The following is a 23,784-nucleotide window of genomic DNA, read 5'->3' on the forward strand; positions in this document are numbered from 1 at the left end:
CTGAATGCAGGTAATGTAAAGTGCATGCTTTATTTCTGGACCTGACAACTCTCAGGGTGATTAGAGCTCAACTAACAGGTTCAGAATTTTTTCGCTATCAGCAGCGAGTCAGTGCCAGATGTAACGACATTCATCCATCCATTCATCACCCACATGATAGCTACCAAAAATACCTTTCATTTCATTTTCCTCTTTATTCGTCAGGGACCATGTACAACAAACATTAACCTTCTAAGAGAAAATTGTACCTGATTTAGCTGATGGCTGATTTCCATCCGCAGTCCCTGGACAGGTTTAATGAACACATCAGCAATAAACAAATTATATTAATACAAATTCAGCTGACAATTCAGCGCAAGCGGACAAACATCCCAGCTAAAATAATTTCAAAATCCAGCCCAGTATCACGTCCGCACGACGTCCCCTAGTGGACCAACAGGTCAATTACACGCTTTTACTTCTAAATCATATAATTGTTTGCTACAATAGCTAGCTCAGTTTTTAAGGTTAGTTAGTTTAATTAATTGTAAATGGACTGAAGCTTGTGTTTTCTTACTCTCACCTAGCACTCTTAAAATTTCAAACTGTATCCACAGACACATTTTAGCGCTCACACGCAAACCCAGACGGATGGATTCATACGTGGGGTTCATGTCTTGTCCAGGGACATTTCATCTTGTAGATGTAAAAGGTCCAACCTTTGGAGTAGTAGACAACCCACTCTGAATCCTGAGCCACCGTAAACATATTTAATAAGCAGTCCATCCCGGAGTGCGACTTAAACAAGTCACTCTATCACAAATCTCGCAGTCAAAATAAGACATGCTTTTCTTTGCATTCAAATGCGTGCCACAAATTTTCAGTTTATGTATGATTCATTTAAATGCTCTCCTCCCAAAATGTTGTGCTTTAAAAGGAAAGGAAAGCTGAAAACAATATAAGAGCCGCAGTGTGACATTTGATCGCCTTTGCAGTTCAGTTACGGGTGAATGATGCATGCAAACTTTTGTGAGTGAAGAAAGTCTGCCAGTGGGCTGGAACATGAACTGAGTTCCGTATTGACGATCAGACCGAACATCAGCGGTTGATTCAAATCAAACGTTTCCTCTAAGAGTATCGCAGGAGATTTCCAGTTCCTTTACTGGTTTTGGGGATGCGGGAGTAACCATGGCACCAGTGGTGTCCAGTATTGTTGTGTTGGCTCTCTATGTGATCCTGTCCCCTCGTGTATCCGGTAAGTTTGATTATTTTAATCTGTAAATGGCATTCGATGAATCACAGGCAATCAGTGTGTGATGTCATCTTCATACCAGTACTAAACAGGCCGCTACCGTGTTATTATTATTGTTTTAAGTTGCAGTTTTGTGCTTTAAATCTTATAATAAATAGTTTGTTTAATTCAGTCATTTAAACATAGGAATACTCACACGGACACATTGAATGTTAACCAGTGTCAGTGTCTGGGTATTTTCTAATGTTATAAGCTATAATCTGGTAACTCAAGTTGCCAGGTAATTAAGTACAGGCAAGGCCATTATATCCGATGTAAAGCAGCAGGCATAAAGAAATACAAATCTTTAAAGGTTATAATAATCATCATTTGGAAGTTTAATTTTGTATAAATATAATACATATAAGTTTTCGTAATTAAAGTTTTATTATTTTTGAACATTTAAACAAACATAACATAACAACACAAAACAACAAAAACCACACTCAGTGAGGGATTTTTTTTTAATAAATAATAAAAAAATATATATATATATATATAATTTATAAATAAACTGTTGCGCACACAAGAGCCTTAATTCTTAATTCAAACTGTATCTCACATTGTCATCATGCTGTAGACCCATAAAAACAAAAACTGTCCCATTATTCTGTTAGAGTGTCTGTCTTGCTGCTCAGTCTTCCCAGCATTTTCTCGCATGCGGAATATAATAAATATAATTAAGGGCTCCAAACTGGGAGCTGAGCCTAAATAAGGGTGTGAAAACACAACCTTTTTATACAATGTTGTACAGTTCAACAACACCCACAACTACAGCCTCTGAAATTACACTGAAGTTGAAAAACTCCCTAAAAGTCAACATGTCGCTGCACTGAGCAGTGAATTATCTTAACTAAAAATTCATTGAATTATCTGAAATGTGCTCATTTCTCTTTGTTTTCCGTGTCTGCTCTGTTTCATCAGGGGACGAGTGCTTGGGATACTCAGAAAGGTTCGGGACTCAGAGCACCGTGTCCAGTTATCAGAGTTCCCAGGAATGCTTTACAGAATTTTGCTGTGGTTTCTGCTACAACAGATATTGCTGTTCAAATCCTTTCATGAGGTTTGATAAAGATCAGCAAGAACGATGGTATTTTTTCTATGTTATTCTGTAATCAACAAAAAACTACCTTGTGTAAAGTTAACAATTTCTGTTTTCGACGTCTGTTCCCTTTTTTCTTTTCCTTTTTTGTGTAATCACAGTCGCACACAGTCATTGTGATGGTGTGCCTGTTTTAGGCCAATTTTACCATTAAGAAACAGGAAGTTATGTCTTCCTGTGCACGATTACCAACAAAGGTGTAACGTTGAAGAGCAATCCACCTACAGCTTGCACCAGAGGCTTTCCCCCCCACATTATTGGTAACAGTCATACACTGTGTTCCTCTACATACCTGCTGGAGGATTGACAGGATACCTGCTGCTCTTGAAATGACTTAAAATACATGAAATTCAGTGTCTTGTAGACATATAGCAACCTTTTTCAGATTACCAGAACTGTTCTACCTGTGCTACCATTATTAATTGGGGCTTTTTTTATATAGTGCTTGGAAGTGCTGAAATTTGTGATATGTTGGCAGGAGATGGTGGGAATGGTTGGTTTACAGGTTGGTTGTCACACTGTTATTCTCCAGGCCACTAAAGAGCACTACCATAAAAGTTAGGGGAAAAGAAAGAAATACAAACTAGAACTATAATAGACAGAGGAATAGAAAAAGTATACACTTTAGTTAATGCAGATAAGATTCAGCTATATTTTCATATATCAATTTATTTTCAATATAACAAGTCTGTGCAGCTGGTTAGCTGGTTAACATAATTATATCACACTTGGTTGCACACTTGGGATTGGCTGGCCCATGCACAATGTTCGTAAAAATGGGTTAACTCATATTAATATAATGAACGATAATATAAACAATACTATTATAAGTAGGAGGTTATTTCATCATAAACAGTGCTTTTTTTAAAATCAAGAATACAGGTCACTACTCATGAGAAATTAATTTTTATTTCTGAACATACAAATATGTGTATGTTCAAAATTTATCATTAATATTATTATCCGTCTGCTTTCAGTTATCCAGTTCAGGGGCACAGGGGGCCTGGAGCCTATCCCAGCTGTCATAGGGCGAGAGGTTGGGTATACCATATGCAGGACACTAGTCTGTCGCAGTGCTAGCACAGACAGACAGACAGATTATACTACAGGCATCCAGGCAGGTGAAGATTCAAAACAAAAGTATAAGCAGTGCAGAGAAGATCAGTCAAGACTGGACTGATGGTCAGAGGGCGCACACGTACTGCCCTATACAAGCTGTTACTTGGTTAAAATATGACTCTGTTGAATACGCATGTATTGTCTGTTTGAATTAAGTCACATTTGTAACTGGATTCTTTGTAACTTCAGTGTTTTCAATATGTTTTTATCACACTTTGGTTGTTTGGATTGTTTGTAATTCTAGAAAGATCTTAAAAGTCCAGAAACTGGTGAACAAATGACTCAAAACAGTTTTATTTCTGTGTAAGATTTTGCATAATCGCTTCTTTGTTTCCTTTTCAGTTTGAACAACGTTCACACACTCACTTTACCCGCTGCCATTGGTGTAGTGTTCGTCTTCTTTGTCTTTACGTTAATCTTCATGCTCATCTGCTGTTGCGTCTTCCCCTCCTGCTGCTTGTACAAGAGGTTCCGACAGCCACGGCGTAAGTACCCCACCACTAACAACTGATACTTCCTTATTTTACAGTGATCCTTTAAATCCTGAGTATTGTACTCTGATGTGGACTCAGACTGAACAGTCACCCAAGTGTTAGATGAGTTTATAGTCTCTGCAGACAAGTCTGTGCAGTCATAGAAAACTGACAGGCACATGGATGTCCACATGGACCCTCGTGCTCACTGTCTGATGATGAAATTTACATCAGATGGTGTACGTCAGATCCAAAGGGCCTGGCAGACACGGGAAGGATAATCAAGGCCTTAAATATAGAGTTGCAGGCTGTTATTTTGTACAAGTTTGACTGCCTTGTTGTTTAGAATGTTTCAGGGTCTCAAATTTGACTTTTTTCTGAGATTTATTGATTTTCAGATATCGATTTGTTGACGCGGCTCCTCATTTTATTAATATTTAGTGGCTAAAAGATCAGATAAAACCTAAAAAAAAAGTGCTTACATTACAACATTTGACTTTTTAAGAATTGTTTTAATTAGCGAAACTTCATTTTCTGTCCATTGTCTATCAGAGATCAAAAAGACAACTAAGACAACAGCATTATAATCATCATTCACTGATAGAAAATTTCATGTTATATATCAGGAGACATTTCAGCACACTGATTGTTTTGTTTACCTCCTGAATCAACTTGAACAGCAGCTGGTTGATATAACAATAAGCAAGTGGAGTTCAGTATCTTTGCCAAGGATACTTTGCCATGCAGACATCCAGGGATCGATCCCCCAACCTTCCAGTTAGTAGATACCCTGAGCTACAGATACCCATAACGGCATCTAAACTCATCTCTGCTACATTCATTTCTTACATTCATTTCTACTTGTAAACCTTATCACAGCATTGGGAGAAACTTCTAATATTATGGTGACATCTTACAAGTTGCATTGTTTGACACATTTCAGCAATGACTGCCTACATGAAGCAACAGCAATGTTTTACTAATAACTTTGTAACAAAGGAATTGAGACACCGAGCACAACCTGTTCTAATGTTTCAAAATACAATATACAGCGAGTTGGTAAACTCATTTGAGCTGTGAAATTCCTCATTTGACCTTTGTGTTGGGTTGGCTTGTTAAACAACATTTTGATTTTCAGTAATTTTCTTTAGTGAGGGCGTAACCCACAGGTTGACCACTCAGCGTGTCATCAGCCTGTGGGATACGCACGCTGATGCTGCTTTGTTCGTTTCACTTTAAGGGCCGTGTCGTTACTTGACATTTCGCTCTGCTTTGAGTGCTTCAAGGTGCTTCGAAACAGCTGTGTGGATGTTTTGGGTTGTTATCAGTTTTTCTATTAAACCACAACAGTGTGTGCTTACGTATTTTTTTCTTCTTCTCTCAAATCTCAAGACCACAGCCAGCAAAAAACCGATCCTGTTGAGTACTGTCTGTCTTCCCAGACGATCGTTTCTGTTATTTCAAATCTAGTGTGGTTGGGTTGATAATTTTCACTGTAGTTTCACAGAGATGGGTTTACACTCTGAGTATAATGATGGTTAATGGATGATTTTCTTCAAAAAGTATGAATCTCTGTGTATTTCATGAACACACCATGCCATTTTTAATTTCTTTGATGCAAACCTCAAGGAGATGATGATAAATGACTCAACTGATGCAATTAGTCAAAATAGCACCATTTGCTGCTGTATGTTTTTTAATTGGTATTCAGTCTTTCTTCCCGAAAATATTACTTATAAATGATAATACACATTGAAAGCTTTTTGGATAACAGGTGACATGTTTCTACATTTTCTGTTTTCTTGTACTTGTGGTAGCCGACAATACCCACACTACAGTGGTCACCACCACTCCTCAGCAGTACCCCCAGCAGCCGATTGCATTACCTGGGCCCTCCCAGGGAGTGCCCTACCAGTCAGCAACTCTTCAGCCTGGCTTTGCAGCTCAGTATGGTTACCCAGCTCAGCCCATGCCCACATCGCCCTATCATGGGCAGGCATTCCCACCGGGACCACCACCACTGTATCTGGAAGCAAGTGAGTGGAGTTTTTGATCATCATCTTGTTTAACAAAAACTATAAAAACTGTGCGTCTGTGTAAATACTAATGGAAGCACCCTGACAAAGCACCAAAAATGCAGAAAAAAGAAAAGAAAAGAAAAGAAAAAGAAGAAATATTGGATTTTGAGTTCAAACCACTCATAAATGCCTTAGCATAAATGTCCAAAATAAAAAGATATTTTAGGGTTGTAGCTTTCTGTAGGAAACAGAGGTTATAGGATAAGATGACTTATTACACATGCCACTCTCTAGAAACAAAAAAGCATTTGATTTGCAGATATCACAAATATATTTTGTATATTTTATTTTTTCAAAATATTTGTAATAAGATAATAGGGTGGAAATGCTGCTGCGTCATATTTATTCTTGTGTTGCAGAATTGCAGTTGTTGTTTGTGCAGGTGTGTCAAAGCATTTTCAGTATGTTTGTTCTCAAGCTTAGTTCACTTTCTGTTTCCAGTCGGTCCTGCCTACAGTTCACAGCCGATACCTTACAGCCAGGTTGAATTCACCCACGGACAGCCGGCGTACCCTCTGCTTCAACAGCATTCCGAGGGAGACTGGGGACATTGAGTCCGAATGGACCATGTTCAGCGTCTCCATCGCCGAAGCTGCTGCATTGAGCTGCGGCCGCAAGGTGGTTGGTGCCTGCCGTGGTGGTAATCCCCGAACCAAATGGTGGACACCAGAGGTGAAGGGAGCCACCAGGCTGAAGAAGGAGTCCTATCGGGCTTGGTTAGCCTGTGGGACTCCGGAGGCAGCCGACAGGTATCGACAGGCCAAGCGGAATGCGGCTTGGGCAGTGGCTGAAGCAAAAACTCGGGTGTGGGAGGAGTTCGGAGAGGCCATGGAAAAAGACTTTCGGACTGCCTCGAAGAGATTCTGGCAAACCGTCAGGCGTCTCAGGAGGGGAAAGCGGTGCTCTACCTGCACTGTGTATAGTGCTGGCGGAGCGCTGCTGACGTCGACTGAGAAAATTGTCAGGCGGTGGAAGGAATACTTCGAGGACCTCCTTAATCCCACTGACACGTCTTCCGAGGAGGAAGCAGAGTCTGGGGGTGAGGGGAATGACCCGCCAATTTCCGGGGGCGAGGTCACTGAGGCAGTTAAACAACTCCTTGGTGGCAGAGCTGGTGTTGATGAGGTCCGCCCCGAGTTCCTGAAGGCTCTGGATGTTGTAGGGCTGTCCTGGTTGACACGCCTCTACAATGTTGCGTGGAGATCAGGGGCAGTACCCCTGGACTGGCAGACCGGGGTGGTGGTCCCCATCTTTAAGAAGGGAGACCGGAGGGTGTGTTCCAACTACAGGGGGATCACACTCCTCAGCCTCCCTGGGAAAGTCTATGCCAGGGTGCTGGAAAGGAGAGTTCGTCCGTTAGTCGAACCTCGGATACAGGAGGAACAATGCGGTTTTCGTCCTGGTCGCGGAACACTGGACCAGCTCTTTATCCTCTCAAGGATACTTGAGGGTGCATGGGAGTTTGCCCAACCAGTCTACATGTGTTTTGTGGACTTGGAGAAGGCATTCGACTGTGTCCCTCGGGGTGTCCTGTGGGAGGTGTTGCGGGAGTATGGGGTGTCTGGCCCATTGCTACGGGCCATTCGATCCCTATACAACCGTTGCAAGAGTTTGGTTCGCATTGCCGGCAATAAGTCGGACTCGTTCCCGGTGGGTGATGGGCTCCGCCAGGGCTGCCCTTTGTCACCGGTTCTGTTCATAATTTTTATGGACAGGATTTCTAGGTGCAGCCAAGTGGTGGAGGGCTTTCACTTCGGTGGCCTCAGAATCTCGTCTCTGCTTTTTGCGGATGATGTGGTTCTGTTGGCTTCATCAGGTGAAGGCCTCCAGCTCGCACTGGAGCAGTTCGCAGCCGAGTGTGAAGCAGCGGGAATGAGGATCAGCACCTCCGAATCTGAGGCCATGGTTCTCAGCTGGAAAAGGGTGGAGTGCCCACTCCGGGTCGGGGATGAGTTCCTGCCCCAAGTGGAGGAGTTCAAGTATCTCAGGGTCTTGTTCGCGAGTGATGGGAGAAGGGAGCCGGAGATCGACAGACGGATTGGTGCTGCGGCTGCAGTGATGCGGACGCTGCACCGGTCCGTCGTGGTGAAGAGGGAGCTGAGTGTAAAAGCGAAGCTCTCAATTTACCGGTCAATCGACGTCCCTACCCTCGCCTATGGCCACGAGCTGTGGGTAGTGACCGAAAGAATGACATCGCGGATACAAGCGGCAGAAATGAGCTTCCTCCGAAGGGCGGCTGGCCTCTCCCTTAGAGATAGGGTGAGAAGTTCGGCCATCCGGGAGGGGCTCAGAGTAGAGCCGCTGCTCCTCCACATCGAAAGGAGCCAGTTGAGGTGGTTCGGGCATCTGACAAGGATGCCTCCTGGGCGCCTCCTGGGTGAGGTGTTCTGGGCATGTCCCACCGGGAGGAGGCCCCGGGGCAGACCCAGGACACGCTGGAGAGATTATATCTCTCGGCTGGCCTGGGAACGCCTTGGTGTTCCCCTGGATAAGCTGGAGGAGGTGGCTGGGGAGAGGGAGGTCTGGGCTTCTCTGCTTAGGCTGCTGCCCCCGCGACCCGGCCTCGGATAAAGCGGATGAAGATGGATGGATGGATGGATGGAATATTGTTTTTTATAATAATACAAGTATGTTGCACACATTAAATACAAGAAACCATTGTGCCTTCCAGGCACATTACCTGCAAAAGCATGTGCGTAATTTACATTGCCTCCAAATATATCTTTCTGCTTTCTAACTGTAAATAACTGTCATCATGAATGCTGTTGACTCAAATGATCCACAATGGTTTGGGGTGCTTTTTTTAAAAAAAATAAATGCTGCCAATGAACCTTATTTTTGACGTTCTTACAACAGGATGTTGTTTGAACTTATTAAATTTTACACAAGAGGACTTTTGTTTATGTGCTGTTTCATTTGTAATTTTGTGTAAAAAGGGAAAAAAAGGAAAATGACTTGAAAGATCATTAGCACAAAATAGCTTGGTCACGCTTCTTACTGAGAAAAAGCGTTTGTAGGTAGTCATTTATAAGAATGCCTTTATTTTGCATTGATTTTGCTTTTACAATTTCAGATCAAACACCATCAGACAGCACACCATGCACATTCTCCAAAATGTTTTCATGTATCACTTAATCACCCAAGATACTGTAGAATATCCCCAAGACTATTGGGCTACAGTACAACATCTGTTAAATCTGTGTTCAGTAACATCACAGAAACACAAACAGAAACTGGTGATCACACACTCACCGCCCATTTTTAAACAGACTTGGCACCGATTCAGCAAGGTGCTGCATTCCTCTGAGATTTTGGCCATATTGACACGATAGCGTCACACAGTTGCTACAAATTCATCCCAAAGGTCTTCTGTTGGGTGGAGATCTGGTGACTGTGGAGACCATTTAAATACAGTGAACTCCAGGATCATTCCTTTCTTTATATGTGGACTATGCAGTTGCATAGAGCTGCCACAGCCACTAGAGGACCCCCAAACTGCAAGTTCAACCTCAATATATTCTGGGAGTTTGAAAATGACCTGTCTTTATTTGTAGCCGGCTAAGTCCCGTCACATGTTTACTGAAGCACTTCTATGATTAAAAATTAAATTTAGGTAAAAAAAAAAAATCAAGCTTCAATGATACAGAGACTGTGTCCTGTGTAATCACTACAATGCAAAACCATTATTAGGCTCATGAATTCACATCAAGTGTTTGCCCAAGCTGACCGACGTGTGTTTTTTATTCTTATTTTTTTGTTAGAACTTTGATATTTATCTTGAAAAAAGTCTCAAAGTCTTTGTGCTGTTTTAAATTTGAGCTTTATGTTATTTGCATATCACTGCATTCAGTATTTGTTTACACTTTGCACAGCGTTTCCAACCATTTTGGAAATGAGGCTATAAGATGGGGCAAAAAAAAAAACCTTAGCAGGGAAGTCTTCTGTCCATGTGAACACAAAAAACGTAACACACAACAACTTTCCCTGTGTAAAAGGCTTAGTTTGTCAAATTGACACAGGTGAATTAAATAATGAATTAAACACAGGTGGTCAACTGACATGACATTTTCACATGTAACACGACTTCCAAGGCAATGTACACAAGTACAGGGGGGGAAAAAAGGTTCAAAGCATTTCATGAGTGTGCAATAAGATGGCAGATGGCAAAGATTTGATGTCCACGGACATTAGAGATGCACTGTTTGCAGTTTTCTTTGACAATTCCATTTTAGTTTTCAGCTATATGAGCAAAAATCTGCTTTTTTTATGCAAAATATCCAGAAATGGTGATCTCATGTTTAATTTACCAAAATACCCAAGATAGAGCCATTGAAAACTGTTTAGAAAAAAACAACAACAATAACAAAATGACTGCAGTTTGTAGTGTATATGCTTACTACATTTCGCACACATATCCAAAAATATGTTTTAAACTGTTGAACACAGCTGGTGCACCATTACTGTCCTAACATTCCCACATGTAGCCATCAAAATAAAAGAAGCAAGTTATTCTGGAGTTCCTTCTTCTTCATTCAAAGCACATACTCCCAATTGAGCCAAATTTGAAAATGTTGCAGCGTTTTTGTGTCTGATTGATACACTAAGTATCCAGCCTATAGGGTAGAACAAATTCCTGGTTGTGTGCCGAGCTGGCGAGGAAGTCTGAGCTGTCAGTTAGAGCATTGGGCTGCGGCTGGGCTGGAGGCTTCGAATGGTACTCTGGCTGGCTGGAAGATTGGTTAATTGGTTGCAGAGGATAGGCGGGACCAACTGGAAACAGAGAAGATGGCATGAGATTGAAAATGTTTTAAGATCTGTAATATAAGAATCAATATTATCTAGCAGTATTGTCCACTCTAGTGTCTGATTACAGTTATTCAGAAGAGCAGAAAATGCAAAATAACTCTGCAGACCTTTGACATCATTTACTCAAGGTTGGTGTGCAGTGCATTTCTGCAAGAACTGTGTAAGCCCTGCATTCAACAAACTGATTGCTTAGAATAATAATAAATCATAAATAATAAATAATAAGATAGATAGGCTATCAAATATAGCGTTCAAAACCACACTCACTTGCGTCCTGATACGATGGTGGTGGTGTTAATGGCTGTTCATGGTTGAGTGGTGTGGTCATGGGCACAGCTGGATTGCCAGGCATAGCTGGGTAACCAGGGTACCCTGGTACTGCCTGGTAGGGGACTCTCTGATAGGACTGTGAGGGCCCAGGTATTGTAATTGGGTACTGAGGGTACCGCTGTGGGTACTGCTGAGGCGTGGTGGTGACCAAGGTTTGGGTAGCATTAGCCACCTCAGCTGTAAGCAAACAAATAACAATACATGAGAAATGTGGCACTTCTAAGTTACTTATAGCTTTGGTTGTTTTATGTGAAGTGGAGAAGTACAGCTAGGAGCTGAATTATTCAGGTGTGACGGGGAAAAAATTGCTTCCATAAATATTCTTCAACACTCACAGAAATAAAGATGACAAAGACTGTTTACAATTCTACCAATTTTATATCCTGTTTATGTTTCAAAATCTGTTTATATCCAGTTCTTCTTGTACACATTAGGAGTTAAATGCATGGAGCAAAGGTCAAGGAAACAGAAATCTCAGCTTGTGCTCTGACTCGTGTTTTAACTATGAATACAGCCCTCAGATTAATAAATTATAAATGATTAATGTAAACATATTCAACTCCTGTCAGGTTAAATCCTCATAATATAATTTTTCAGACGTATACAGCAAATACATGCTAGCTTTACCATGTTTGGCAGCGTCAAAGATTGAAAAATTTGGGGAAAAGGCCACTGGGAGGGGACAGAATTATCTCAAAAGAAATCCCGCTATTCTTTCTTTTTGTATCCAGGAGGACACAAATATATGAAAAATCAACAAACATAAAGGAACTCCCGTTGTTTAATGTCAGAAAGACAACAGCATTGTTTTGGAAAAAGCACTCACAGATCAAGTGTTATGCACTTAATGAGACAAATGATGCCACTTCTCCCACTGGAGTAAATAACATGTATTAAAGGATGAACAAAAATATTTCAAAAGGCCTGGGAATCTTTTTGGACTTCCTAAACAACTTGGATGTGAAAGAGATAACTTATGGATAAATGGTTAATGACCCGGCAGTATTTACTTTGTTATATGTTTTAAACCAACTCAGAACCTTCTTTTTTGATTCCCACCACCCTCTGAAACACAAACTCAGGGTAATCAGGACCCTGCAACACCGGGCAGAAAAGGTTCCCTCTAAGCCAGAAGGGAAAGAAAAGAAACACATGGGTACGGAAAGCTCTTAAAACGTGTGGTTATAACAACAGAGAATAATCACATTACAAACAGAACAACACTGTCATTCCTTATGTAGCAGGTTTATCAGAGAAACTGCAAGCATGACATCCCAGTGCACTTCAAATCAAGCCTCACCCTCAGACAAAAACAGATTCATCCCAAGGGCAAGACTCCAAAACACAAGCTAAACAACATAGTGTATGCTGTGCAGTGCAGCGAGGAGTGCTCAGAGCTCCACACTGGAGAAACCAAACAACCACTGCATAAATGCATGGCACAAAATAAAAGAGACACCTCAACAAGACAAGACTCTGCATCTAAAGGTCAAAGGTCACTCTTTTGAGGATGCCAGTGTTGACATGATGCACAGAGAAGACAGATGGTTTGAAAGACGAGTGAAAGAGGCCATCCACGTCCGCTGTGAACGACCGTCTTTGAACAGAGTGGGTGGCTTACAAAACCAAACTCTCCCACCCGCAATGCAGTTTTGACATCCCTTCCCAGGCGCTTCAACCATGACATCGTGCATCAGGTGACCTCAATAAACCACATGACAGGGTGAGGCATGGTCTCATAGTGCTTTCACCCGAAACCTCGGTGATAATGACGCAAACCTTTCTTACACCTTTGCTCATGTGATGAAGCACATGAGTAATAGTGGGTCAACAACCGTCCTGAGGGCCACCCCCACCAGAGTTACCTGTACTCTCCACCTTTTGGTTTTAGAACTGAAGAATCCTCTTGGATGAGAGGTGAAACGTCTTCACAAAACAGTTTGGAAAACTTTCTTTTCAAGCCCCTTAGACTACTGTGACCTGGATGACTGAGATCCTGCACAAACAAATGTCTTTTTTTGTCTTTATGATTATGTAGTTTTGAAGTATGTAGACTGGTATAGGATTGCGTATTTTAATTTAAAGCCGAAAAATATGTTAGTTAACATGGAATATCAGTTCCTGACGCTTACAGACAAAACAAACCCATTTGAATTTTCACAATCTAAATAAGCTCTCTGAAGCATAAATTAAGGATTAATCATTTATATATTCATGTCAAATAGGCTATTTAGACCTTATGAATTGAGCTACAGTTCAAAATGTATTGCATACACTTATTAGGAGGGAATTCATATAATGAAGACATATATTGAGAACATCATGTAAGGGTTAAGTGTGTAGAGAATCAGAGAAACACTAGGGATTTTTTATTATCATACTCAAAATGTGAATTCATCTGTGTGTAAGTACAGTGAAAATCAAAGCATGAACCAAGAAAACAAAAAACTGGTGGGAAAAGAGGTCGTTTTCAACACAACGTCAGTCATCACAACCACTTCCTGTAAATAACATTTATCTGATATTGCCTAGTTAAGAAAGTTAAGAGTTTCAAGGTTACAAATATATTAATGTGTGAAGCAAACATTTAGAAAAGCTCATAACAAATAAGAATTCATCACATTTTGTTATGTTCTAAAGCTGTGAAGATCTTTAAATAGCCTTGTTTACTGATGGACTTCTACACATAAATATCGACTAAGATCAACTCTTATGTGTTATCTTAAAGAATGAACAGCAAAAGTTTAGCAGCAGGGCAGAAGAAACAAGATGCTCAAGACAAACTGGAACGTCTGCTGCTCAGAGGCAGAGCTGTACATCCTTTGCACTGACCACAATACATTTGCAGGAGCATTCAAAGAGAAACAGCAGAAACCACAAGTATACACAGCACACGGTGTGTTCACACCTGTAATGTTTATTTATATTCTGGGAAAAATAAACAAAGCTCACTATGGAGGGTTAATAGTGAGTGCAGCAACAATGCTAGTTCAGTGGGTATTTTAATAAACCAAAGTGAAAATGTTCTGTCGTTTTGTTGCTGTCAGTGGAGATACTGAAGTCAACACTGGTTCCAATTTCCCCACACAGTCTCTGGCAATTTACTTCCTAATGAAAACAACCACAAATCACAAATTTCCATTTCTTTTAAAAAAAAATCATCTAATGTTAGTTTACTTCTGAATTTTATTCAGAATTTTTCAGAATTTGAGAGAAAATAGTGAAATTCTTCAGGATGACTTTCAGCAATTACTGAGTGTGGTGAATACAGATATATGCAGATATAAACTGCAGTTTCCAATCTGTGTCTTATAGGTATGAAATAAGTGTATGATGAACTGAATTATTGGTTGTGGTATTTTCATGACATTTAACAAAAGAAGGGAAAAAAATAGACACGCACAACAAACTGCTGCTGCACCCACACAGCTGTTTTGAAGCACCATAAGAGGTCACTGAAAAAGCAAAAGTTTAGCCAAAAAAACCTTAATGTCAAATGTGGAACTTCACAGCTCACAAAAGTTAGCAAATCCTCTATATGTATGTTATTACCCTGCGTATGATGCTGTGATTTTGACACGTTAGATCAGTTTGTGCTCTGTGTCTCAGTTCTTGTGTTTCTTGTCGGAGGAAACCTCTGCAGTAATGAAAGTCATGTGGTGGGTGGCCCAACAGACTTCAAAGGTAGCGTTTCAACCATGTTCTCATGCAGGTGACCTACAAATGTGCAACAGCACGTAGCTCAACATCTTCACCTGCGTACAAGCTGTCGATATATTAATAATAGGATTCATGTGGGTCAGGGTGAGCTTGTTCTCAGAGTTTGCAGCGAAACTTTATCCGTTTGAGGGCAACTGATATTTCAGTTTTGTGTATAGTTTTGACAGGAGGTAAAATCCAGTATCTCCCTTATTTTTTTAGTGTTTGACACGTTTTTTCTGACATGGTGCTATTCACTAACTGAGAACATTTCTCCATTCAAAGGAACTGGGCTGCCATTTTTATTCAACTAGTACCGGTTTCTTTACTACTTGTCACTTGTTGTGCTTAAATACTGTTCTTTAACATAAAATTGAGTGACTCCTTACATGTTTCAGATCATAACTGACGTGGTTTGAAATAGTTCTCGACTTAGCCCGGTCCTGAATTATATGAGCAGATTTCCTGAAGGAAAATTTGAGGGACTCAACCTTAAGGAAGATTGGGGGTTTGGAAAGACCCCAAGTTGCTCTCTGATGCAACTGAGTGCGATGGTTCAGGTACACACTGGCATGCCTACGTTTGTTTTTATGACAGCGCAGACCTGTTCGCAGAGACTTTACATCACAATGCTCAGTGCATCTCCAGCCATCCATGTTAACATCCACAGCAGAGCATAATCAATGCTTAACAAATTCCCTACCACACACACGTCCACACAAAAGAAAGTATCAGCTGTTGGCCATAGAGTACTTACAGTTTGGATTAGCAGCGCTCCTGCACAGACAGCTACAGGTGAAGAAACAGCACCAGAAGATAATGCCGAGTATAACGTAGACTAAGTTAAAGTCATTCATGACAGCAATAACAGGGAGAAGTGGAAGTGTATGATGGGAGTTCAACCTGAAAAGAAAACAAAGAAATTATTATGCAAACATTAACCAGAAGAAGAAAATGTTACATTGAAAAGAGTCGTATTTTAACCAGCTAACAGTTTGTATAGGGGTGGTGTCAGTGTGTGCTCCTTCCTCAGTTCAGTCCTGTAGGATCTTCTGACAAGATCTGCTTAATATCCTGAAAGTTGAAGTCTTGTACTCCTTATACTTTTGTTTTGAGTCTTGCCTCGCTGACTGTCGCATAGTTTTTTCTCACTTTCCATTTTGACTCCTACAAGATACCTTTAAATATTACTGGGAAGGGCACTTTTTTCCCCCCTGACGTTTATGGAGGCCCCCTTTAGTGGCCTGGAGAATAACAGTGTGCAATTTTCAGTACTTCCAAGCACAATGGAATGACAATAGTTGAAATAGCACAACCTGGACTTGGATACAAGAAACTAAATTCAATTTAGTTTAAATTTTCATTCGAGAAAGGGTTTATAATGTGAGAGGCTTCGGAGAATTCAAATTACCCAGAACTCGAACAACCCGTAAAGGTTTTTGTGTGTCTGTATGTGGTGTGAAAATCTGGAACAGTCTGAGTTTACAACTGAAACAATGCAAAAATATTCATAGATTTAAATTCCTCTACAAACAGTTGGTCTGGTAACAGTATAATCAATCATGGTTTTAGTGTGCTCTGTAATGTCTGTTCTCTTACCATTGCTGGTATGGATTCAAAAAAAAAAAAAAAAAAGTGTGTGCGTATGTACATATATGTACATGTGTGTGTAGATATGTATGTATGTATGTATATGTATGTGTGTTTGTTACTATGTAATTATTATTGCCTGTTACCTGTGGTAACGCAATTTGTAATTAATATATTCTGTATTCTGTTATGAAGGTTCTATTTGTTGTTTGCGAGCTGCGGTTGAGATGCTTGCATGTGCCCGGGGCTGTTGATGGGTTTGTTTGGTTTGCAACGATGGGCGTAGCTGCGGGAAGCTTATTGTTTTTTTTGTTGATGAGTGAGTATAGGGGTGGGATTTAATAAGTTTTCTTCGTCCCACTCCTTTTCAGGTAATTTTTGTTTTTTGTCTTGTGCACTTTATGTTCAATATATGTATTTTGTTGTGCCTGAAATGAACAAATAAAAGAAAAAAGAAAAAAAAAAGTATCTTAAGTCATGTCAAGGCCAGGAGGAACCCTGTCAATCTTCCAGCAGGTATGTAGAGACAATAGCGATAATGTGGGAAACAATCGAACAAACAAACAAATAAACAACAACAACAACAGCTGTGGTGCAAGCTTTAGGTGGACTTCAGGTTTCACGTCCTGTTTCTCAACACCAGTCGGGGTTTACAACACACATGCGCACACATACATCACTATTACTCTGCTGTGATTGCACATAGAGAAAAGGGGGGAAAGGGAACCATTTAAAAGAGAAATTATTGACCTTACGCAACTATCTTAAAGATGATTTATTATCGATTGCAGGATAAAATAGAAAAATAAACAAAGTTGCTGTTTATTATTCTTGTTCAACTTGGCAAAGTGCTCATTCTATAGAAATAAAAAACATATTCAACGGACAGGAGATGGAAATATCATATAAAAGAATTAGTTATTAGTTATGACAATTCACTGCTCAGCGTTGGTTTTAAGAGGTTGTTGATTAAACTTGAGTTCCGTTTCAGAGGCTGTGGTTCTGAGCGCTGCTGAACTGCACTGCACAAACGGTAACGTTAAAAAAAAATAACCTCACTGCCATCGCACTAATAACGGACAGCTTTTATTTTCGGTTTGAAGCCAACATCACAGACTGCATGCCGAGACACGCGGTCAAATGAGCTGATGCTGACAAGAACAACAAGTATTTACAAATTTAAATGATCAAACTTACCGGTAACACAAGGGGACAGGATCACACACAGAGCCAACAATGACAGTTTTAGAGAAGTCTGATCAGGAACTACTGCTGCAAAGATCTTCTATATGTGCCACCTCACTCAGTTAATGTTCCAACCCACTTTTTTCATTCACAGATTATTCCTATTCATGATCTATAAGTACGTCTTTATACACGGTCTGTACTTATGAACAACAGTGAGGTCACTGGGGGCAGGACGTCGGTATTTATTTCATTTTTATCTTTAATGCGATAATAATAATTAGAATTATTACTGAAAACAAGACAGTAAGAATTGGTAGGCTACTAATCGATTACTAATCGGCTTTTATTTTGAAAATACTCTTCAGCGCACCGGAGCGACATTGGGCCACTTCTATTTCAAGTGAGGAAAGAAAGAAAGAAAGAAAGAAAGAAAGAAAGAAATCATAGTAATCTTAACAGGTCAATTAAATTTTCACTTTAAGGATATTCAAGACAAAGACAAAATGAGTTGTCACAGCTGATTTATTAGTGCAAAGCCCTCTGGTTTAACCAAAGAGCCTCAGGGTAAATTCTCAAAAATGCTAAACGTGAGCGGAAAATTATTTGGGGGGAGGGGTTGTAAATGAAAGACGTAGTCAGTTCATTTCAATAATCACACAACAGGGTAAATTACAGAACTGAGCACACCCAATGAGGGAGCTCAGTCAATCTGTTTTTATATGTGCTGGTAGGTGAAAAACAACTTAAGGTTTTAAGGAAAAAGAATCCAGAATAAACCCTCAGTGATAAATGTTTCACTCTTTGTTCCCAACAGACTTAGAAGGTAATTCACACAAATACAAAGGGGGGAAAAGGTTCAAGGCACTCCAAATGTTTTTCTAGGAACTATAATTGACACCACAAGAAAAAAAACAACTTTTCTTCAATGAAAAAATTCATTTTCATAATAAAAGAATATAACAAAATAATAAAAGACGTTATTAAACTTCACAATCCTTCCCAAACTGCAGTAAGTTACACGATCTTTATTCTCACTTAAACAACTGAAAATAAAGTGCTCTGCTACTGGAAGGAGATACAAATAATTAACTGAAAAGAAGTTGCTGTAAAACCACCTGAGATACTTTACCTTAACAAACAAAAACAAGTGCTATTGTTCTCACTGATGCAGCTTTACTGTCCCAGCATTTCTACCTTTAGCCACTAAAACACATGAACCAAGTTACTCTGCAGTTTCTCATCTTCATTCCAATTCTTCCATTTGAGCCAAATACGTTGCATCGTTTATGTGGCTGGTTGGGGCACTGTGACTATTAAGCCTATAGAACAAACTCAGGGTCGCATGCAGAGCTGGTTAGGAAGTCGGTGCTATCCAGTAGACCGTTGTACTCATGCACAATACCCTCTGAAGGGTACAGTGGATCGCTGGGGATGAACACAGTCTGGCTGGAAGGCATCAGGTGGAGTGCACCAACTGGAAAAAGAAAGAGAACTTAGCGTGAGACCACAGTCACACCAAAAATAAATTTAATAGCAAGAATAAGTAAAATATTACACAGCAGCAATGTGAACCTTAGCATTAGATGACAAATATTCTGAAGAGAAAGAAACTACAATATTGTGTCTTAGTCTGCAAACTTAATATAAGGTGTTGTTACTGTAGGTCAGTGTGCTTTTGTGCAACTCTTAATCTTTGTTCAGTAATTTGCAGATCTATTTGAGAATGCACCACTCTTAAAGTAACAAATTAACTTCATGCATTCATTTTAAGAGTTATTATCTTTAATTTAAAGAGAAGTTGTCCTAATTTAGATTCAGTCATATTCAAAAACATGTTGAGTTTTGCTCTAATTTGTGTCATGCTTCTTTTTCATTATTTCTGTCTCTGGTGTTCGGTAGGACACTGATTACACTGCGTTGCACTCAAGTGTCTCTGCTCTGCAGTGAGTCAACAGACTGAACACAACACAGTTTATCATTTGGAGTTTCTGGATGCCTGTAGAAAAGCTGAAATCAATATTTCACTTATCCATACTAATATATTTTGGACACACTAACTTGTTTCCTCATACGATGGTGGTGGTTTTTGTGGGAATGGCTGTTCATGGCTTGGTGATGTGGTCATGAGCTCAGCTGCGTCACCAGGCTGAGCTGGTGTTGGCTGGGAGGACGCTCTCTGGTGGCAATGAGAGGTGTGAGTAGCGGTAGCCACCTCAGCTGTAAGCATACAAGTAACAAGAGATGAGAAATGTTGTATTCATGAGTTATTTATAGCTTTGGTCGTTGTATATGAAATGAAGGAGTACAGCTATAAGTATCACCTATTAGTGGTGATGGAGTACTTACTCTCTTCTTCATTGTCAGCGCTCCTGCACAAGTAGCTGCAGAAGCTGATAAAGAATGACAAGATACCAACGAGAAAGACGTAGTTCATTTCACTCATGACAGCAGTGGTAGCAGGAAATGGATGCGCAGGAACAGTGTTCAGTCTGAAAAGGCAACAAAGAAATGATTATCTAATGCGAAAACAAAACTGAAGAAAATGTTGGGATTTATTGTTCACCAAGTCAAATTGAAGCAAAGCATAGCAACCAGTGTATGATTAAAAACCAGTAAGCCTCATACCAGAACCAGAGAATACACAAAAATTCAGCAGTCATATTTAAATCAAGTAACAGTTTATATAGGGGTGTGCGTGCTCCTTTAGGCAGTTCTGACAGTATCTGCTCAGTGTCCTCATTGTTGAAGTCCTTTGCTGTACTTCTTTTGTTCTGAATCTTCACCTGCCTCGCTGATTGTAGCAAAGTTTTTCTCACTTTCGATTTTGACTCCTACAAGATACATTTAAATGTCCGTGTGAGGCGCATTTTCCACCCTCGAAATTTCAGATTATTTCAGATAAAATAATAAGCAGTTGTTTAATTCAGATCAGATCAGAGCAGAAGCATGTTGACTTTATGGAGTTGTTAATTAAGCTCGAGTTTCGTTTCAGAGGCTGGGTGCTGTTCAACTGTACAGGATGTGTAGAAAAGGGTGACTGAAACAAACTAATGTTAGAGTGTTAATGGAAGGTTTTTTTTGTTTTTTTTTAAGTAAGCTCATTGATATCGTCCTATTAGCCGTCAAGTTTTGGGTTTTTTTTTTTAAAATTACATTTTATTTTCGGTTTGAAGCCAAAATCACAGACTGCATGCCGAAACACGCAGTCAGATGAGATGCTGATAAGAACACCTACACAGAGTTAAATATTTAAACTCACCGGATACACGATGGGACGGGAGCACATCCAGAGCCAACACGTCTTAGAGGAAAGGGTCTGATCTGAACCCCTTAACGCGAAACTACTGCTGTAGATCTTCCATACACGTGGCCACCACACTGAATGTATATTCCGGCCCACTGCCAGCCTTCTTCAATTCACAGACTACTTACAATCATGATCTATAAGCACATCTTTATTCGCGGTCTTTTCTTATGAATATGGCCATTACAGTGAGGTCACAGAAGTCTGTTTATTTATTTATATTGTCAAATTAAAAACAAGACAGTAAAAACTGGCATGTTAACAATTAATTTTTGACGCTTTAGATGGCTTTTACTTTGAAAATTCTCGACGGCAAGTTTGGCTAAACCGCACCGACACTCCGACACTTTTATTTCATAAGAGGAAAAAAAACATATTGATAATAAGTTTAATCGATCATAATTTAATTTATTTGCTACTTTAAAGGTATTCCGCGCCAGAAAAATCAATAACGACAAAACGAGTTTTCACAACTCTCATAATAATATTTAGGGCCAGATCTATTAACGGTTTGGTTTACCAGCCAGGGCTGGACTGGTAAACAGTTTCCGGTGCCCCAATGGGTAAGTGTATTTTTAATTATTTTTGTTGTCAATATCACTACACAGGCTACGGTACAGGTCAACTGTACAGGATGTAAAGAAAAGGGAGACTGAAGGCCCGCTGCACACCCATCTATCCGTGAGAAAATTTATATACAGAGGAGCAGTCAGTTCATTTCAATAATTACCTGGATCCAGAAATCAGCTCACTCGATGGGAGAGCGTGTGATGTCCTAATAAAAATAATACAGTGTAAACGCATCTTTTACACACTGAAAACAGCATGTATTAAAAAAATAAATGAGAGGATGCTTATTTTGTCAAAATGACATGATGAATTTTAAAGTTGTGTTTGATGGTCAAAAACACTTTTAGGTATTAACTAAGTGGAACTGTATGTGTTCAGGAAGCCTGAGTGATCAGCTGACCTGACATGAATGGAGAAAAAACCCTCAGTGATAAATGTTTTCACTCTTTGAATTTATTCACATGTAGCATGACTCACAAGACAATGCATACAAATACACAGGGAAAAAAAGGTTAACAGCACTTTGCAGGTCTGCAGTAAATTCATAGATAGCGATGAGATGATATCCACAGATACTAGAGATGCACTGTTTCATGATTGTTTTTCTAAAATCTATAACTCAAACCATATTCAAGAAAAAGTCTTCAATGTAAAAAAATATAATAAAAGAATATAATAAAATAATAACAAAAGTTATTAAACTTCACAATGATTTTCTGTACAACCGCCTGACTTTAGCTTCTTTAACGTGTTCATATTTATCTTGCATGCGCATCCATCGATGCATTTCTAATGAACACTGAAACACCTAACTGCTGACCACTGAATCTGACTGTCAAGTACTGTCCCCAATAGAGAGTAAAGACAAGAGGCAGAGATCTTGAGGAATAAGCCCAAAGACAATTAGTGAGAAACAGTGACCACATGTTTAAATTTTTCTAAATAACTTGAGCCACTAAAAACTGGTTTAAAGAATAAAATTGAAAATACATCAAGTTAGTCTGCCGTGTCTCATCTTCATTCAACATACTTCCATTTGAGCCAAATATTTTGCATCATGTTTGTGTCTGATTGGGCCGCTATGACTATTAAGCCTAGCTTATAACAAATTCAGGGTCGCATGCAGAGCTGGTTAGGAAGTCTGTGCTGTCCTGTAGACCGTTGTACTCATGCACAATACCCTCTGATAGGTACAGTGCATCGCTGGGGATGAACACTGTCTCGCTGGAAGGCATCAGTTGTACAGGGTAGGCAGGACCAGCTGGAAACAGAAAGGCAACTTAGCGTGAGACCATAACCAGACCAAAAAATTTCATATTACCAACAAATGCAGTTCTGTAGTGTAAAAATAAATATTATACAGCAGCAATTGGAACCTTAACAGCAGAAGATTTCCAGAGAGCCACAGTTTTGGTTTTCAAAGCCTGTTTTGACCTGTTTAATCTAATAAATATATTGTTTTCATAGTTTTTGTTAAATACAGGGTTGATCAAAATCCAAACTAACTTGTTTCCTCATATGATGGCGGTGGTCTTAGGAATGGCTGTTCATGGCCGGGTGATGTGGTCATGAGCTCAGCTGGGTCATCGGGCTGAGCTGGTGCTGGCTGGTAGGACGCTCTCTGGTGGGACTGAGAGGGCCCAGGTGCTGCAGTCGGTTGCTGAGTGTACTGCTGAGAAGTGGTGTGGTCAGCGGTAGCCATCACAGCTGTAAGCAAACAAGCAACAAAAATGTTGTATTCATGAGGTATCTATAGCTTTGGATGTTTTACATGAAAAAGGCTTCAAACTGCTTAATTAGTTACACTTAAGAAATATCCAACACGTATACAAACAGTGATGATAGAAGACCGTTTACCATTTCATGAATGTTAAACTACTTTTTTATTTTGTTCTGAACTGATTTTCACACATTGTCATCCTCTCAATTTAATAAATATGATGTCATTTCCTCTATTAAATATAGAGGTTTACGGGGTTTGTTTTTTTTTCCACTGTGTGACTTCACTGTGTGAGTACAGTTGAAAATGGAACGGAAGAAAAAGAACTGTGGGAAGAGAAGGTGTTAACAGAGTGGTAGTCATCAAAACCACTTCCTGTGAAGAAAATTTATGTGGCATTGTCTAGTTAACAAACAGGTTCAAGGTACCAACAACAGTAACGTGTGAGGCCTATTAGTTACTTATGAACCCAACATTTCACACAATACAAAGACAAACTGATTACATGTAGTTAAGCTCTGGATCTGAGATTTAT

At 39.8% G+C, this 23,784-nt stretch overlaps 2 protein-coding genes and 1 long non-coding RNA gene across 3 annotated transcripts in view; 2 read left to right on the forward strand and 1 right to left on the reverse strand.

The window, feature by feature from the left end:
• Window positions 1–23,784, forward strand: part of LOC109202267 (uncharacterized) — a 712,495-nt gene that overhangs the window by 655,470 nt on the left and 33,241 nt on the right. The gene's annotated exons all lie outside the window — the stretch shown is intronic.
• LOC112846911 (protein shisa-4-like) lies at window positions 1,028–6,685 on the forward strand. Its single transcript, XM_025907260.1, has 5 exons — window positions 1,028–1,234; window positions 2,195–2,360; window positions 3,834–3,976; window positions 5,782–6,000; window positions 6,484–6,685. The coding sequence occupies exons 1-5, from the start codon at window positions 1,168–1,170 to the stop codon at window positions 6,594–6,596; spliced, it is 708 nt and encodes a 235-aa protein (XP_025763045.1). The 5' UTR covers window positions 1,028–1,167; the 3' UTR covers window positions 6,597–6,685.
• On the reverse strand, window positions 8,853–17,761 carry LOC100692477 (metacaspase-1). Its single transcript, XM_003454553.5, has 4 exons — window positions 17,665–17,761; window positions 15,635–15,780; window positions 11,116–11,355; window positions 8,853–10,812 (listed from the first exon to the last, which is right to left on the reverse strand). Exons 2-4 carry the CDS (start codon window positions 15,732–15,734, stop codon window positions 10,643–10,645), a joined length of 510 nt encoding a protein of 169 aa, XP_003454601.1. The 5' UTR covers window positions 15,735–15,780; window positions 17,665–17,761; the 3' UTR covers window positions 8,853–10,642.

This window comes from Oreochromis niloticus, linkage group LG5 (assembly GCF_001858045.2).
Source record: "Oreochromis niloticus isolate F11D_XX linkage group LG5, O_niloticus_UMD_NMBU, whole genome shotgun sequence".
NCBI classification, from domain to species: Eukaryota; Metazoa; Chordata; class Actinopteri; order Cichliformes; family Cichlidae; genus Oreochromis; species Oreochromis niloticus.

What these genes read in the sequence shown, in the direction of transcription:
- LOC112846911 (XM_025907260.1), top strand. Translation starts at nt 1,168, where the DNA reads ATGGCACCAGTGGTGTCCAGTATTGTTGTGTTGGCTCTCTATGTGATC. An exon ending in AAAGATCAGCAAGAACGATG is followed by an intron (nt 2,361 to 3,833) that starts GTATTTTTTCTA and finishes TTTCCTTTTCAG; the next exon opens with TTTGAACAACGTTCACACAC. An exon ending in GAGGTTCCGACAGCCACGGC is followed by an intron (nt 3,977 to 5,781) that starts GTAAGTACCCCA and finishes TACTTGTGGTAG; the next exon opens with CCGACAATACCCACACTACA.
- LOC100692477 (XM_003454553.5), bottom strand. Translation starts at nt 15,734, where the DNA reads ATGAATGACTTTAACTTAGTCTACGTTATACTCGGCATTATCTTCTGG. An exon ending in GAGCGCTGCTAATCCAAACT is followed by an intron (nt 11,356 to 15,634) that starts GTAAGTACTCTA and finishes GTTTGCTTACAG; the next exon opens with CTGAGGTGGCTAATGCTACC. An exon ending in ACCATCGTATCAGGACGCAA is followed by an intron (nt 10,813 to 11,115) that starts GTGAGTGTGGTT and finishes CTCTGTTTCCAG; the next exon opens with TTGGTCCCGCCTATCCTCTG.